Consider the following 16,281-nt stretch of genomic DNA (forward strand, 5'->3'; position numbering starts at 1 on the left):
TTTTCTGGAGCAGTTCTTAAGCATTTCAGAAATGATTTGTGGAAAGACATTGCAAAAATTTAACGTGTCTTCATGGCTTTAATACAGGAACTCTACAGATCTAGCTTTGGTATGTTTAAAAGGTTGCTGCTTCCAACCCTTTGGAACTCAGCCCTTTGGTCAATAATTTCCAATCTCTTAGCAGATTCAGTAAAGAGGAATGCATGGATGTGGCTTTCTGATCCTGTGAGAAGCTCAGTGTTTCAGTTCAGCCCCTTCTCAGCTTGACCAAAGATGTTGGACTTTGTGCTGAAAGAGTCGGGGCGTGGGCACAGGTTCTGTCTGCTGTCACTGTCACCAAAAAGGTGGCTTTTGGTGGAGAGGTGGGCTATGCAGCCGTGCAGGAGGCAGTTTTGCACTGCTCTAGAAGGGCTCATCAAAGCCCACAGCCCGCTTCAGTGTTTTAGTACCCTTTCATTCTGCGAAGGGGAAAGGGGGGCGACGCGTGCATGCAGTGCCGCATGCCTTCTCTTAACATGTATGTTGCTCAACATTATTTGAATACTTCACCTCTACAAGCAAGGGAAAACATAATAAACAATTCCTTCCTCTAGCATGGGGCTAGCTCTCATATGACAGGGCTTTGGTAGGGGATTATCAGATTCAGGAAAATTGAAGAAGTTTGGGAGAGTGTGTGTTGTTGGACCCATTCTCCCATAAACAAACTCTTTTCACCCTTGTGTTGTGACCTTGCTCACAAATAAGCATAGCATTAGGTGTTTAAGAAACTTGTTACTTTCCATTTTAAGCTTTTCACAGCTGGCAGAAATTGTTTCTTTTGCTGTTCACTTTATGAACAGCCTTTTAGCCCACAAGACATTTGAGTTAAAATACTCACGTTTCCTTTTGCATGGGAATTATGTTGCTTTTTCCTTCAACCTTCTTATCCTTCTTCCTTCAACCCTGTGCAGCATCCTGCTGCTTCACGTGTTGAAGGGTACGTGTACAGACTTTAGAACTAGCAGCAAAAGGGAGGTGAGTACCTGGCAGCATAGCATCACAGGGAACGGCGCTGTTACACAATAGGTGAGGAAAGGACTAATGAGAAATGGGTGAAAAGAAAGGAATGTGGAATGGCAAGGAACAGAAAGCATTTTTTTTTTTTTTTTTTTTTTTTTTGCATTTTAGGTTGTGTCATGCTGTTTGTAGAGTATTTGTGACTTATCCTTTTAAGTGGTTGAACTGAACTTTCAGTGCAGCATTGTATGACACACGATAAAACATATGATGTGTTGGATGCAGGACCTATCATAAAGTTTTTTTTTTTTTAAATAAAACAAACAACAAAACAAGAACAACAAAAAAAGCCCGAGTTTGTGGTCTTTTAGCTCCAGTTAGTGTTAAAGAACAAAATGCTTAGCTGGTCTGTTAAAACAGTTGTTCTTAGCCCTTCAGAACTGCATGTGATAAGAAAAAGATTATAGATTAACTAAATATTTTAAATTGTCCTTAACCTTGGCTGACAACAAAAATGTGAGTAAAACCTTTACTACTGGGTAGCAGTGTACCAGGACATGCATCCTTTTTTTTCCATTGAGCAATTCCATTCTTCCAGAACTCGTGACATTCCCAACCTGCACATGTCAGCACAACAGAAAAGTGTGCATACACTGCTTATTGACAGCTTTATAAATCTTAATAAGGGTTTATAATGATGATATTGTGGCTGAATATAGAGTCTGATTACTTCCTGAGGGATGTAAGAGTGCAGCCCTCTGACCCCAAATTGTCAAACACTAATAGGTAAAAATTGGGTTGAAGAAAATGTTTTGGGAATATTACGAAACAATTATACAAAAATAATTTTAATGCTGTGCATTTAGTTTAACTAACTTTTGGCATAGTTTAACTCCACGGACTTTCTAGCTCCAGTGCAACAATTCTTTTAAATTTGGTTTATGTATAAACATTTCACTAGCAGACCTATCTATGTAAAGTATGTAGAAAATCTTAAGATGCATATTTGTGCTGACAAATATACTAGTGAATTTAGGTTAGCAGAGTAAGACAACTGGCACAACTTAACTCTGAGTGTTGTACCTTAAATTTCTGTAGTTACAGATCTGTTTGAATGGCCTGTGCCCTAAATTGTGGTATAGTGAAGCGTAAGGATAGGTCTGATACTGTACACATGATCACACTTGCTTTCTACTATACAGCCTAAAGAAATCTGTGCGACAGATTCCCAGATAAGATCAAAAGAGGGTTAGACAATATCGGATGTCTTGTAATGTCCTTAGGCAGACCTGTGTTAAGAGTTTCTTGTAAAAGTTGATTATTCTAGGGGTAGGAGGATCTTCCAGCCTTCTTAAAATGATCCCCTAACCTTCAATCTGTGTTTTTTGCCTTTTTTTTTTTTTTTTTCCTTGCAGACCTTTCAGCAGCCCAGAGAAAATTTGCCCATTCTCTGAGAGACTTTAAATTTGAATTCATTGGTGATGCAGAGACAGACGATGAAAGATGCATAGGTAGGTAAGAAGTGGCTATAAGTGGCTATATTTTGCCACGCCATCCTGCAACGTGATTAAACTTTTTTTCTGGTTTTGTATTACAGATGCGTCACTTCATGAGTTTTCAAACTTTTTGAAAAATCTGGAAGAACAAAGAGAAATTTTGGTGAGTTGCCATAAGAATTTTAAAAAGCTGTACATATAGCAAAGAGTAGGATGAAAGTAAGTTAAAGTTGCTTGCTGCTTTGTTAACCACCAAGATGTTGGTATCAATAACTTAACAGTGAAAGCTCTCATTATGCAGCCTCTGATTCTGTAGTCTAGAGTTACAGAGAGCATGTTATGGTAAGGACAGATGACTATGAGTTGGTTTAAAATGGTAGTGCCCTCATAAATTATGGCTGGGGTGAATGGAAAAACCATCATGAGGTGGTTTACTATTTGCAGTAAAAAGCAAGGTGAAAGCCTTAATACCGCAGCAAGACACCCAAGGTTGGGAAGTTGGCCAAATTTGGATCCAAGATCTGTGCAGCTTCAGATTCAACACTTACGTGAATTTGGGATGCAATCTATTGGCTCGATGCAGTAGCAGACTTAGAAACCTTTTCTTTGTAGGTGAGCTTTCTGGTGAAGGGTTGCATCTGCAAACATTTAGTTGCCCTGTTGTGTAGAAGGGAGTGTTCTTCGTTCACATGCCTGTGATTGCGTAGGGTTTTAGTGTAATAAGGGTCAGGTTGGCCGCACATAGACTGCGGGCTGAGAGCTCTGCAATACACCTTGCTACCTTGATTTCCTAAGTTGTCCAGAAGATGGGAAGTTTCTTTCTGGCTGGTACCATGGTTCTCCTCTGCAGCTGCATGCCCAGCTTTCGTTTCAGAGCGGGGATTCATAGATCAGATGATGTGTACCCAATGTTCTTCTGAGTGCGGTCAGACCCTGCAACTAGGAAATGCTCTTAGATCTGCCTAGATAGCAATGATGTTCCTCAGTATTTGCCATGTGATTATATGTTTATCTTCCTGGAAGTCAGTGACCACTTGGCATCACTGAGAGGAAACTAAGACTAATCTGTGTTCTCTCTGCCAGAAGCTGTGCCTGCAATGTGGGAGTATGTAGATAAGTCAGAAAAAAACTTGTGAATAGTGATTTTCAACATTTCTCTCTCTGGCAGTCCTGAGCCCAGTAATAGTCATGGTTCCTTGAGTGTGCCGTGTTATGTCCTGGTATGTTATTCTGATCTGGAACCACATTTGGGTCTATGTGGTTCCTTGCACATTCCTGAAGAACACTGTCTTTACATAGCAGAGACAATTTTTGAGTATCTTGAGTTGTTTTGCCAAGTTGTAGGGATTTGCTTAAGTATGTTTGAATGCTGCTTTTGTTTTTCGTAGTTCTGAAGTATAGTCTTTACTCTGCTTTTTCTTGTCTGCCATCCATAGCTGTATTTTATTTTAGTGAAGTTGCATACCTCTAATTAGTGAAAGTGCTTGGGAACTTTTACAATGAAAAATACTTCATAGCCTGTCACATTATTTTCCACGCTATTTTGATACCAAGTTTTTGAGAGATGTGAGCTTCAGGACTTCAGAATTATGTGGTGCATTTCAGTGACTGTATCAATAGATCTTCCATAGTAATAGGCTGCCAGCACAGTAGGCTGTGCAGAATCTAGTGCTGGCTGGCTGTACAGTAAAACACTTCTGTTTTTCAGACTGAATGCCACAAAACTATTACTTATTTTTTTGGTATGCTGCCCATGCTTACACAGAAGGCATTATCACACTAAAAGTTAATTAATGTCAGTTTCTTGATGAGAAAAGTATGAAATGCGGTATCTGTTAGAACAGTGACAGTTTGATGAAAAACTGGGGAGTATAAAATATTGTGGGGCAAATATTTAATTCCAAACAGAATATATTCTCTGAGTTACCAGCTGTGTGGCCTTTTCATTGCATCTGTACTCTAGCAAATGTTATGTATTGTTTCTAGAGTGAGTTAATATAACAGTGGCCCTAAGTCTCTGAGAAAATGATTGTGCGGTGACTGGTAAAGATCATTTTCAGTGGCTGCTGCTCTGACTTTTTTTTTTTTTTATTATTATTTTTGGACTTCTCAATAGATGTTTTAACAGTGGCATGAGCTCTAGGGATACTCCCATGGAGAATATTAGGGCATGTTGCACTCACAGATGTTTGGAATCAGGTCAGGGATCCAAAGACTTTCCATTAAGATGCAAAGTATATAGCAGGATTTTTTTCAAAAGCGTTCAGTCGTCTTTGTTAAGAATGCTCCTTATTGAGCATTTTTCCCCTTACCATTTTGAAGATGACCAGAAGGTTTCTGACTGCTTGCTTCAGTTTCAGTGCAGAATTGCAGATAAATTTCAGTCGCATAAAGTAAAATTAGAGAAATCAATAAATAATTATAGAACTAAGGGCATTTCAGATATTGTTGTGCATTTTAATTTTTAGATAGTTCAGAAAAGAGTTATTTTTTTCACAACTATATGGTAAATGAAACAAATGTGCACTTAAAATACATTCTAAACTGAAATTATATACTCATCACCTACACTTCTCATGATTTTCTGAAAGTATTTTTTGTGGTGAATCCAGAGTCTATAAAACTTTCTATTAGTGTTTACCATAAATTTACTTGTTTGGTTATCATTTGTCTGGTGAATATTTATTTAGTGGATATCTAATAATTTAATTCAGATGTTGGAGTCTTGCACTTCATGGTTTTGCTGTTTTTCCCATCTCCTTCAAAGGCTGCTGAAATTATATCCCAGCTGTCAAAGGATTTAGTTGCTTGTGAAAAGAGAAGTTGGCATTAATCTAAATGTTTCACTGAGATTATTACAGAGTGGCCAATGCAAAAACAAATGACGTTTTTCCATAGCACTGTAGCTTGGTGACATTCTCCAGGACAGATAGGAAATAGATCACTTTGTCCCTGAGGATATTCTGGAAATTATTTTTACGTGTTAAGCATGAATGGAGTTGTAGGCCTTACGTTCTGCTCCTTTGACATTACAAAAGTTTCATGGAAGTGCAGGGATGAAAGGGAACTTCACAAGGCTGGTAGGAAAAGGTTGGGGATGAGCAAGCACCAACATGGCGATGCTAAGATGCTCTGTCCCACTACCTAGCCATTCTCCTGCTTGGCAGGGAGAGCACCAAACCTCCTTCCCAGCCCCAGTTCTCCTGACAGCAGGAGCAGGTTTGATTCTTGTGATGGGCTCAGAACAACAGGCTTCTCTTGCTGCCCTTATTTAAGCTGTGGTGATGAGCAGCACGGGGCTACCTGGTAGGTACTGATTGCCTGTCATCGTTATCCCTTTTCTTCCTTATTCACCTTCCTTCATTCCCTTCCTCCATCTCAGTCTTCTCCCAAATGACCAGCCTGCCGTAATTAGTTTTCCCTCTTGATCCCAGTCGTGCTAAATCATAATCAAATTTGATAGCGCTTGTACTGTACCCTCAGTAATCTCAGCAGTACTTGGCACCACCGGTGCAGTCACCCTGATGTGCTGCCTGTACGTGCTTCCACTCACTGGACGTCCTCCGTCCTGCCCTTCAGCTGCTTCTGGAGTTCAACTGTTTCTCACATAACTCTCCCATAACCACGCTGGAAGTCCATTCACCCCTCATGGCGCTGTCCGTCACTTGTATCAGCTTCTCTCACAGTTACGGGCCGTGGCCAGCAGTCTCTCGGGTCCTGCCTAGTAGTTTCTCATGCCCTATTCAGTTAGCTTACTCCCATGCCAGGACCGAGCGAGTTGGCTGCATTTGCCTGCAGCCCTGCTAGAGGTGTGACTTGCATCTACACCTAGGTGATCCCTGATGAGTGCTGGTCTAACCTATTCTTCAAAAAAGTTCCAGGGACAGAGATTTCTCTAGTTTTACTGCAATGTTTATTCTTCTATTTTTTCACCGGATAGCCATCCTAAGTCTCCCTTACTGCAAATTAAGCTGGAAACTTTTGGGGAACTTTTCTACAGTAGTCATGGAGTAAAACTGATCGCTTTTTTCCTTCATAGTAGTATTTTCACTGTTACCCTTTCAAAGTGGTGTTTCACATCTGTATTTTTCCTTATTCAATTTAATTACACTGAGTTTAGACCATCTCTTTTTTTATGTCAAAATTATTTTTAATCCTGCTTTCTGAAAGCACCAACATTTTCTGTTGGGTTTATGTCACTCCACACATGTTAGTCTGGTGGAGTTACTGGTAGGTCACTCCGTAAATTGCTACCGAAAATTGAATCATGCAGGAAACTTGGTTGTAGTTTCCTCTGTGATGCTTGAAACGTCTTCTTGGCTGAACAGGTATTTTTCAGGGCAGTTTTGCAACCAGGATGGTTTTTTTTTTTCATTCTTCCTGTGTTTTTTTTTTAAGACCAGGTTGCCGCCTTTGCTTTTGAGAATGTCATGTGGGTCAGCATTGAAGACTTCATCGAGGAGATCGGCTACTGTGCTGATCTCAAAAAGGAAACTAGATGTTGTTCTTAACAAATTCAAAGTAGCTTTTAACCTTCTATTGTGTGTTCCAGGGCTTTGGGTGTCAGAGCTGCTACGTCTCTCTGTAACTTTCTTAGTTCCTGCTTTCTCCTCCTCTTCTCACTTCTAAGTTGCTGCTGGGTTTGCTCTTGTAGCATCCTCTGGGACCTTCCTGCTCCTCCCTGTAGTTTGCTTTGCTGAGTTCCTCAGCTACTCTAAAGCAAAGCCCCTTCTGACTTGAATGCAGTTAGTTCTTCAGTTGCGTAATGTAAGAATACATCTAATTGTTCGTAAGAAATCCTTACTCTTCTTAACATCCATTTTTTTCCCACTTTGTTAGATGGCTTGCTATAATTAACTGACATTTTTTTCCTTTGTGAAGATTTTTAAAATCTGCTGTTGTCTTACAGTCAATTGTTGTTTGCTTTAACTCTCTTTCCAGCTAAATAATGGTTTTATAACTTCCTTTCTCTCTGTTTTGTGAAATACATATTAAGAACCCCTTTTCCTTAGGGTTTTCTTTGCCACTTGCCAAACAAAACGTGCGTTTGCCGTAACCTTTCTAACTTTGTCCCTAAGGATTTGTGTATTTCCTTTTTACTCCTTCACATTTCTCCTCGTATAGGATTTCTGATACAATTATACTCGCCTTACTATGTTTCCTGTCATTCCCCACAGCAATACAAACTCACTGTTTTACTTTGATACGGTCTCTTCTATTTCCTGGTACAGTTTTGGCACACTTCTCTTCCTTCGGACATCTTTGGAGGAAAGATGCTACATAGTTATTTTTTGAACCTTTTCCCCCCTTTTTTTCTTTTTTTCAAAAAGAAAGACTTGTTCTTGTGCCACAGGTATCTTGCAGTCGTGGCCTCTCAAAAATCCTTTTGTGTTCTTTGTCAGCTTTACCAGGTTGTCAGAGTCAAATTCAAAATAGCATCTCTACCAGTGCGTTTTTCTGAAAGCAGAATTATTCCCAGCATGTATCAGGAACATGAGAAACTGTTTCTCTATGGATTTTTAAAGAAATATCTCAGTGAAGTCACTATTTTATTCTTTCCTCTTCTTCTTCCTCTTAAAAAAAAAAAAAAAAAAAGGAGGGGGAGAGGTTTCCCAGTTGTGGTTTCCCAAGTTAAAAAAAGTTGTTAAGGTTCAAAGGCATACACTCAAAAGGCTAAAGGTAGAATTTAAATAATCTGTGCAAATATATACTTACCTCTTATCATGAAGTATTTAAGTGCATGAGTATTTATTTCACAGGTGAAGTGCTCACTTAACACATACTGTTCATGAAATAGCTTACTATTACCTTTTGTTCAGTGACTCTTTGCATTTAGTTTACACTGTTCTACTCTGCTGGAAAGTGGTGGTATTAATTTTTCTGAGCTTTTCTTTGGTCCTCTGCACATGGGTATTTAAGGGTTCATAAATCTTAATCTATCTTCACAGTAATCTGAAGAAATCTGTGTGAAGGAACAATCAGTTTGCTCACTGATTTAGGGTAAAAAAAAAATCCAATAGTTTTGGATGTAAGATGCATTCAAGATCTGTTCAATAAGAGTTTCATGGCATTATGTAGTACTCTGTATGTTCAGATCCTGTTAAGTCCACTGACAGTGCAGAATGCTAAATGTGTCTGCCAAGACAGTGGAAAGGACATAATTGGTGACCACTTCTGAAAAATTAGGCTGCCAACAGCATATTGAACATCTCAGATGCAGGGACAGGTAAACTGGAATTTGACTACCTCAATCACAGGACCTAGATCCTTTTTTTCCTTCCTGCAAATTGTCCCATTTAATAAAACATTTTCCAGTTTTAGAAACAAGCAGAACAATTGCTGCCATATCTCATTGCCCAGCCTTCACTTTTTTTCTCTGTGTGGCGTGAGGCCAGATGTCAATCATATAATTATCAGAATATGGAACACTAATGTGGAATTAAGACTGCTCCAGACACATCTCTTACGTTTTGGCGACTCCTGACATTGAATGTTTGATTTATATATTTGTTTATTTTTGAATGTTATAGAGAGTCTTTTGAAATTGTTTTATGAGTTACATATTAACTTGTGCACATTAATCTATAAAATAAAGACGACTGTTGTCTATACAATAGAGAAAAAAAAAAGTACAAAGCCAGTTCTGGGTGCGTTCCTCCCACCTCTGAGTGAACATGGCTGAAAAGTTCTGTTACCACTAGCTTCCTCTTGCAGATAATTTTGTGGTCTCACATGCATCAACATAACTCACTACAGAATTTTCATTCTGTTATTTCATCAATGAGAAATGTTTGGAATTTGCATTGTAAAACTGTCACCAGTTTGGATTTTGCTGGTTGTTAATAACACCACTGTTTCTCGTGGAGGACAGCGCTGACAATAATCGGGCAGTTCATTCTTGACTGAACACTGAAGCTGTTGTTCACTCCTGGATTCCTTGCCTTTCAGTGGCATCTTTTTGCTCAGTGATGAGCTTTGCCGCAAACAAAGAAGATGAGCATTAAACTACTTCCTTTCCTGAGCAGCCTTTTCGCTTTGTCAAGATCTTTATACGACAGCTGATTTCAAAGCGCAGACTGGAAGCAATTCTCTGCTTGTAGGAGAACCAGACCGATGTGCTGCTGTGTCGCACTGTTCAGCTCCTGCATGTTGGGTTTGCTAAGGGAAGCTCTGTCCTTGGGGTAGTTACCCACAGCTTTCCTCCACTTCAGATGGGGAAAAGCTGATTTGTTGCTGCTTGTGAAACTCTGTCTATTTATTTTCCTGTTTGTTATGTTTATGACTTTGTAGTATTTTTGTCTTTATAGTGGAATGTATTTCATAAGAATGAACTTACTCAAAATCCAGGACTATTAAATAGCTTTAGTACGTAATCTTTACTAAAAACTACTGTCTTAATTATCTTTTTTTTTTTAAACGAAAGAATTTGTTGTTTGTATTGTCTGCTTATGATACCAATTAATTTTTAAGGCCAGCAGTTGGCCTTAAATGGCAAGTGAATCAAACAGTCTTGCAGAGCAGAGCACAGCAGATAGGTCATAGGAGGCATTTTTAGCTGTCTGTCATTTAGATCCGTCATAAACTTCCCCTGAACAGGAAATAACCTTTGGCTAGAAGGGAGGACTCAGGATTCCTGCTAGTATGTTCTCTCTAAGCCAAGGCTGCTGCTTTTAAAAGAGCTAGAAAGTGTAAAGCCCAGGAGTCTGCTTGCATTGTGGCTTATGGGGCAGTGGACCGATGGTCTAGGAAATTCCCTCTAGCACAATTTGAGAAAGTTGTTGTCATCTTACCGAACCCCAGGGGTAGTCTTGTGGAACACCTAAGAGGAAGGTGATTTGTTTTGTTACAGGTGCCTCCTGGCATCTCAGAAATGCGCAAAAGAGATTGTATCCAAGACAGATATACCTATCCTCCTGACTCTTGTGTTACCAGATGGCTTCCTCCACAGCAAATGAACCCAGAGGACTGGATGTCACTTCTTTTTTTTATAGCTTCTGCATGCATGCAAAGACACGGCAGTATTAATGTGCTATGACACGCCCTTAAAAATCCTTTAGTCTATAGACTCCAATCCTTCTAAAAACCAAAAAAGTCAAACACCCATGTTTGTAGTCCCAATGTGTGGCTGAGGGTCTTTCATTATTTAAGACTGTAAAGCTACAGGGAAAGCTCTAGAGCAGTGAGAAAATCCAGACACTTTTACAAGAAGAAAACTTGCATTTGAAAACGAAGGAGTTTTGGGTGTGGTTTCACTGACTGCAATCATCAGTGCTCCAGTTAAATACAAAACCAGTGCTGAGAAGTGGTTAGAGAGATATGCCAGTCTACCTGCAGGGCATACTGGCAGGAGAGTTGGCTGTGCAACTAACTGGGAGCACATTTGTGTAACTGTAAGAGCAAATCATGTTCTCATGGGAAAAGAAAGAATAGAGATTAAGGCTTTGCAGGGAACATCTGATGTCCTCAGTAGTGGAACTGTATCTGCAGAGTTACATAATACAGGGTTTCAGGCATAGATCTTAATGCTTTGAGACATTTCGGTAACAAATCGCTATGCGAAGCAGGAAAGCTTTTTGGAGGAAAAAACCAATTTTTATATATTCCCCTCTCCCTCAACATGGGAGGTATCAGAATCAGCTTTTTAATTAGGCCGAATGTTGCAGTTTCTTAGGAAAAACACAGAAGAGCTATATCCTCTGTAAGCAGAAGTGCAGCTGTAGGTAGTAAATTTCTTTATTAGAAAGTACATTTCTTTTTTAGCCGCGGTATTAACTAATTTGTTCTTGAATCACTGCTAGGTACGTCTTCCTTTCCGTGTTCTCTGTTGCCCTGACTAGGGCAAAACTTCCTTCCCAGATCTAGTTTCGTTGACACTTGCTCAGTTTCATGAGCTCTGCCCTACCGACTGGTGGCCTCCCTCTTTGCTTTGTTGAGGGGAGAAACAATCCTGCCCCTGTCTACAAATAAATCTTTCCAGTCGGCGCACTGGGAAACTTAAAACCCTCTTTTCTGTTTGGCGTCTAATCTGTATTCCGGTTCCTGGGATGAGAATTGGGAACTCGGCGCTCCTGTGTCACTGCGCAGTCTGCAGCAAGGTGTATGTTTATGGCTTTTTTTTTTTTTTTGTTCTTTCTCACTAAACCTGCCTTGTATGGGAGAATGCTTAGATTCATAATGGAGCAGAGTGAGCGTACATATTTACCTCACCACCAGTTATTGATGAGCAATGTGTAATTACCAGTTCTTCCAGTAAAGGCTGAGGTCTGAGGACATTTTCAGGGAGCTTCATGAAAGCCGGGAGGCCACTGCTACGTTTGTCTAATAAGCAAAGCAAATTTTGATTAACTTAGGTTGGTCTAGCCTTTGTAGCCAGAGGGGCTGGACTGAGCTGCTGGGACAGCTCTTGTGGGTTGATACTCCTTTACAGCCCACGCAAGCAGCCTTCCTCCTCCGCAAGACAAGCCTGGTTGTGCCCGCGAGGGGAGCGGGAACTTAGACTGCTCCTGCCTACTGCAGGAGGGTGAGAAAGCATGAGGAGCATTGAATGCTGGTGGATGGTGCCGTCTGTCAGGTTACAGTGCATAGGAGGAGGTGTTTGGGAAGCAGTTTCTCCCTAAACAGCTATCCTCCCACCTTCTCTGAGAAGGGAAGAAGTGACAGGCTAAATGGAGTCATTTTGTGGACTGGCACTGACTGGTAAGTTACCTGTTGGATCTTGTTGACTTGACTGATGAAGTAGCAAGCAGCTGTAAACGCACTTGCTAATGGATTCAGTTTGTGCCTTTGTGGGCTGCTCTAGGAAATGTTGGTTTGGGTCTCTTATCTGCAACCTGTTACTTCTTTTGAAAAATATGGAGCTGGAAAAGTCAGGATTATCGCCATTCTGTACAACAGCTCTGCCTGAGCAGGTGTAAAGGCATCTGAAATTAGGAGGTATACACAAAGCTGAAAGCCTACTTTAAGATGTTGTTGGAAATGTTGGATACAGTGATCTTCTGAGATGATGATGGCAATGATGATTTTTTTTACTGCTATTGCCAGGTTTATGTTCAAGTTAAGTTAATTCTTTGACCTTTCCATAGGTGCAGCAAATAGAACAGGAGTGGCATAAGCAGTTTCAGACTGACTGCCTGAGGCACGTGTGCCTATCGGGTTAAACATTTCTTAATGCATTCTTGAGACTTTGACATTCATAAAGCCGGTTAAGATACTGTTACCTGACCCGTGACCTCTTTATATTGATTAACTTATGACTTACACTTACTCTTGGATGATCAGAGATTTAAAGGGGGAAAAAAAAAAAAGGGGAAAATATTCATGCCTTTTAAATAGTACATTCCTATCATCATAATCTGCCAGGATTAGAGGGGTAGAGGGATGAAAATTAATTTAAGAGTCAAGACAGAAGTTGAAAGAGGAAGGAACGTGTAATTTTATATCAATGAATATTTAACTTAAATGCCTAATATAACTTTTCTTGGAAATCTTAGATTTTAGCATGGTCCGTACTTCTTAAGGGAGGTGCAAGTGATAATGACAAATACATTGAAGCGATCCTTAGCTTATTTCCTTATACTGGGAGAATTCTACTTTTTTTTGGTCTACTGATCTGTTATCCATGTTTTTTAAAAAAAAAAAAAAAAAAGTGTTTTGAGTTCCCGAGTTATCAATGAACTAAGTTAACAATGAACAGCAGTGTAAATAATGTTTTTGTTTGATAAATAAGTATGTATCTTTTTGTACCTTTTCACGACAAGCACTGGATTCTAAGTACTGGAAAACAGTGTGAATGCCTCTCTTTAATCTAGTATTGTGCGTATTTTAATTACGAACTTTGTTTTTATTTCTGCTAGTCAGAATAACAGCTCTGTAATTCACTGTTAAATTTACTAGTCGTGTCTTCGTTTACGGTTTCCGTTTATACACATATAAACTCACATACATGCTTATATCGGTGAGGAGGAAATAAATATTCCTCTTATGTTTTTATATGTGGGCCGGGTGTGAAGCTCCACTAGAATGACCAGAGATCTACAAAGTCCCAGTTCACCAAGGAATACTCAAGAGCCCCATTGTTTAAGCCAGACAAAGACAGCAAAGGGGGTGACAAATCATAAATACCTGTATGGCAGGCAAAATTCTGCTGAAGAGGCATCTGTTAACAAAAGCGTAAGTTGCGCAAAATGAGAAACGTCTTTTTTGGAAGGAGAGGAGGCTTGTTTTTCTTTTAATGAAAGAGTTACTGGCAGATCATACCACTGGCAGCAGTGGAACCTCTGTTGGCAGTCGCTGAGGGAACATCCCATTCTGATTTAAAGATTATTTTCTGCTTCAAACAAATTCCTGTAGTGGTTCCCATGGTTAACGCTGCACAGGAGTGTAGCAGACCAAGTGATTTGCAGCCAGCCCTGCTGGTTTATAAACCAGTCTTTTCTGCGTGTGTGTTTTTTTTTTTTTTCTTTTTTTTTTTTTCCTTTCTGTTACATCAAGGTGCTATGGTTTTCTTTGACTCCGACTTCATGTTCAGCATACGTTCACTGCCTGTTGATCTTATATTTCGCTTTTTTTGTGTAAAAGTTCAAGCAACTAATAAGCAACTTGTTGTTAGATATGTATTTTTAACCTTCTGATCATTTAAGTGCTCAGTTGCTACCTTTAAATGCTTTAAAATGATTCCGCTAACCATGGTGCTCTTACAGCCTGGCAGCTAGCATCATCCTCTCTGAGTTTTGCTCTGAGGAGGCCTCATAGTTTTCTCCCTCACTTTGTCAGTATAGAGGAAACTGGCAGGAACAATTTAAACTTCTTAAAGTTTTCCAATATAGAAGGACTATTCTGTGATTTCCACGAGCAGTTCTCCGCTCTGACTTGAGAGGATGCTTGCAGTCAGCAAGAAGAGATCCTTCAGTCGTCAGGCACTTCTGCTGTGTCCCAGGATACAGTTTCTGGTGCCTGATCCAATTATAAATCCAAATTGCTCTTTCCTTTCAGCCCTTAAGAATTTCCAGGAAAGTTTTTGGGAGCCTGACAAAATCTGAAAAAAACTAGGTATCCTAAAAACTCCCCTGGAGGCTCCTGGTAATGCTTGAGTAGTTAGGGTATATGTGCACAGGCTGCCAGGTGGGCCAAATCCTTCCTAGAACCACAGCTCAGCTCCCGTTTGGGGCATTTGACTGCCCTGGCTCTCTTTCAGTGGGAGCAGAGGCAGCTCAGGGAACGAATGGTTCTCCAGCCTCCAAGAGCATTCCCAAAGCCTTGGGATGCACTCTTCAGGATATCTCTTTGCTGGGCTGGAGACGTGGCAGAAGTTGCCCTGTTGTCCTTCCCCTACCCTCCAGCTCGACGCAAGGGTCTTGTGTCGTGGTTAGCCTGGTGCTGCTGTACACTTCTGGAAGACAAAATTGTCAGATTTCCTTTTTCTTTTGCTCCCACCAACGGTGCACTGAAGGGTGCTTGAAGTGTTTTTGACAAAATCAGGAAATGGATGCAGAAAGAAAAAGTTTGGCCCACGAGAAAAGTGCTCTGAAGTTAGGAATTATCTGTTGTGCGGATGACTGTGCAACATGCAGTTTGGCCCAGACTTGCCAGATATTTGGATTTCCAGTTAGCTACATAGGTTAGCGTGCTGCCGTGGCTGTTTAAAATCTGGGTTGCTGTGGTTACAGTGAATTGGCAGGATGACTCCCGCAGTAATCCCTGGATGGCTCTGGGGGTGGGTGGGAGCAGGCAGTCCTATTGAGATTTGTGTTGTGCCAGATCTCTAATACATCCCTCTCGTGGTTTATGATAAGAGCTTTTCAGAAGCGTTCCAGAAGGCTGGTTTAAGCCTGCAACGTTTTATCTGAAACTTTTCACATTTGAAGAGGGGTGGCGAGGGGGAAAGAGAGAGAAAGCCTTCTGTTGTATCTAAAGTGGGCTTCTAGGGAGCTCTGTCTGGACTCCTGGCAGCTCAACCCTGGGGCTGTGATAAGCCCAGTCCTGGGCACGATTTACTCTGTGGGGTCTGCCTTAGGACGGAGACCAAAAGGATCCCACCTGCTCCTCCACACCTCCAATGCTCTTGCCGTCTTTTCCATGCTGCTGCTGCATTCAAAAAGTTCCAACCTTTGCTGAAAGTTCAAACATTTTAAATTTTAAGTCTTGTTTGCATCAAAACCAAACCCAAGCCTGCTCCACCTCCGGTGAAATTTCATGTGAACTAGAAACTGTGTTTGCTGGCCAGATCTAACGAGCTACAGTTTTCTGTCTTAAAATGGCATGTTGTGTCCTTCTTGTTTCTCTTTAGTATGGCTATGAGGCTGTTTATCATAAGCGCACTGGTGGCTCCTCACCCAGTCAGCTAAACCTCTTGTTTCTTAACCTTACACCTCTTCATTTACAATTTAGGTTAACTTAAGGTTTTCTTAATGTAATTAAATGTAAATATTTGGAAATATGTATAACAATGCCTAATGGCTTTAGCTGTGTGTTAAAAGCTTATTATTTGCTACTCAGTCCATTCTGCAGTTGTTTGCAGTGTTTCTGGTTGCAGAAATTTTTGTGTCCCCAGATGAAAATCATTTGTCCTGTGTCTCATTCTGGTGTTCAGTTATTGAGGCTGTCAACCTGATCTACAAGACTGGCACAACTAACGCAGTTGCGGTTTGGCTGCAGCCTGTAAATTTCTGAAATTTCTGCATTTGTTTTACATTTAATTTTCCTGACAGTGGATTGAAATAAGGGATAGATATTTTGAAAGCTCGAATGAACTCAGAGATGTGTTTTTTTTGAGTTAGGACTTAAGACTCCT

At 40.4% G+C, this 16,281-nt stretch overlaps 1 protein-coding gene across 1 annotated transcript in view; it reads left to right on the forward strand.

Annotated features, from left to right (window-relative positions):
* ARHGAP10 (Rho GTPase activating protein 10) overlaps nucleotides 1-16,281 on the forward strand; it is a 153,772-nt gene that overhangs the window by 40,647 nt on the left and 96,844 nt on the right. The window contains exons 2-3 of the mRNA XM_082316377.1: nucleotides 2,412-2,507; nucleotides 2,594-2,655. Of these exons, the coding sequence (XP_082172503.1) occupies nucleotides 2,412-2,507; nucleotides 2,594-2,655 (158 nt within the window). The remainder of the gene's footprint in view (nucleotides 1-2,411; nucleotides 2,508-2,593; nucleotides 2,656-16,281) is intronic.

The sequence above is a fragment of the Platalea leucorodia genome (assembly GCF_965183815.1).
Source record: "Platalea leucorodia genome assembly, chromosome: 6".
Taxonomy (NCBI): Eukaryota; Metazoa; Chordata; class Aves; order Pelecaniformes; family Threskiornithidae; genus Platalea; species Platalea leucorodia.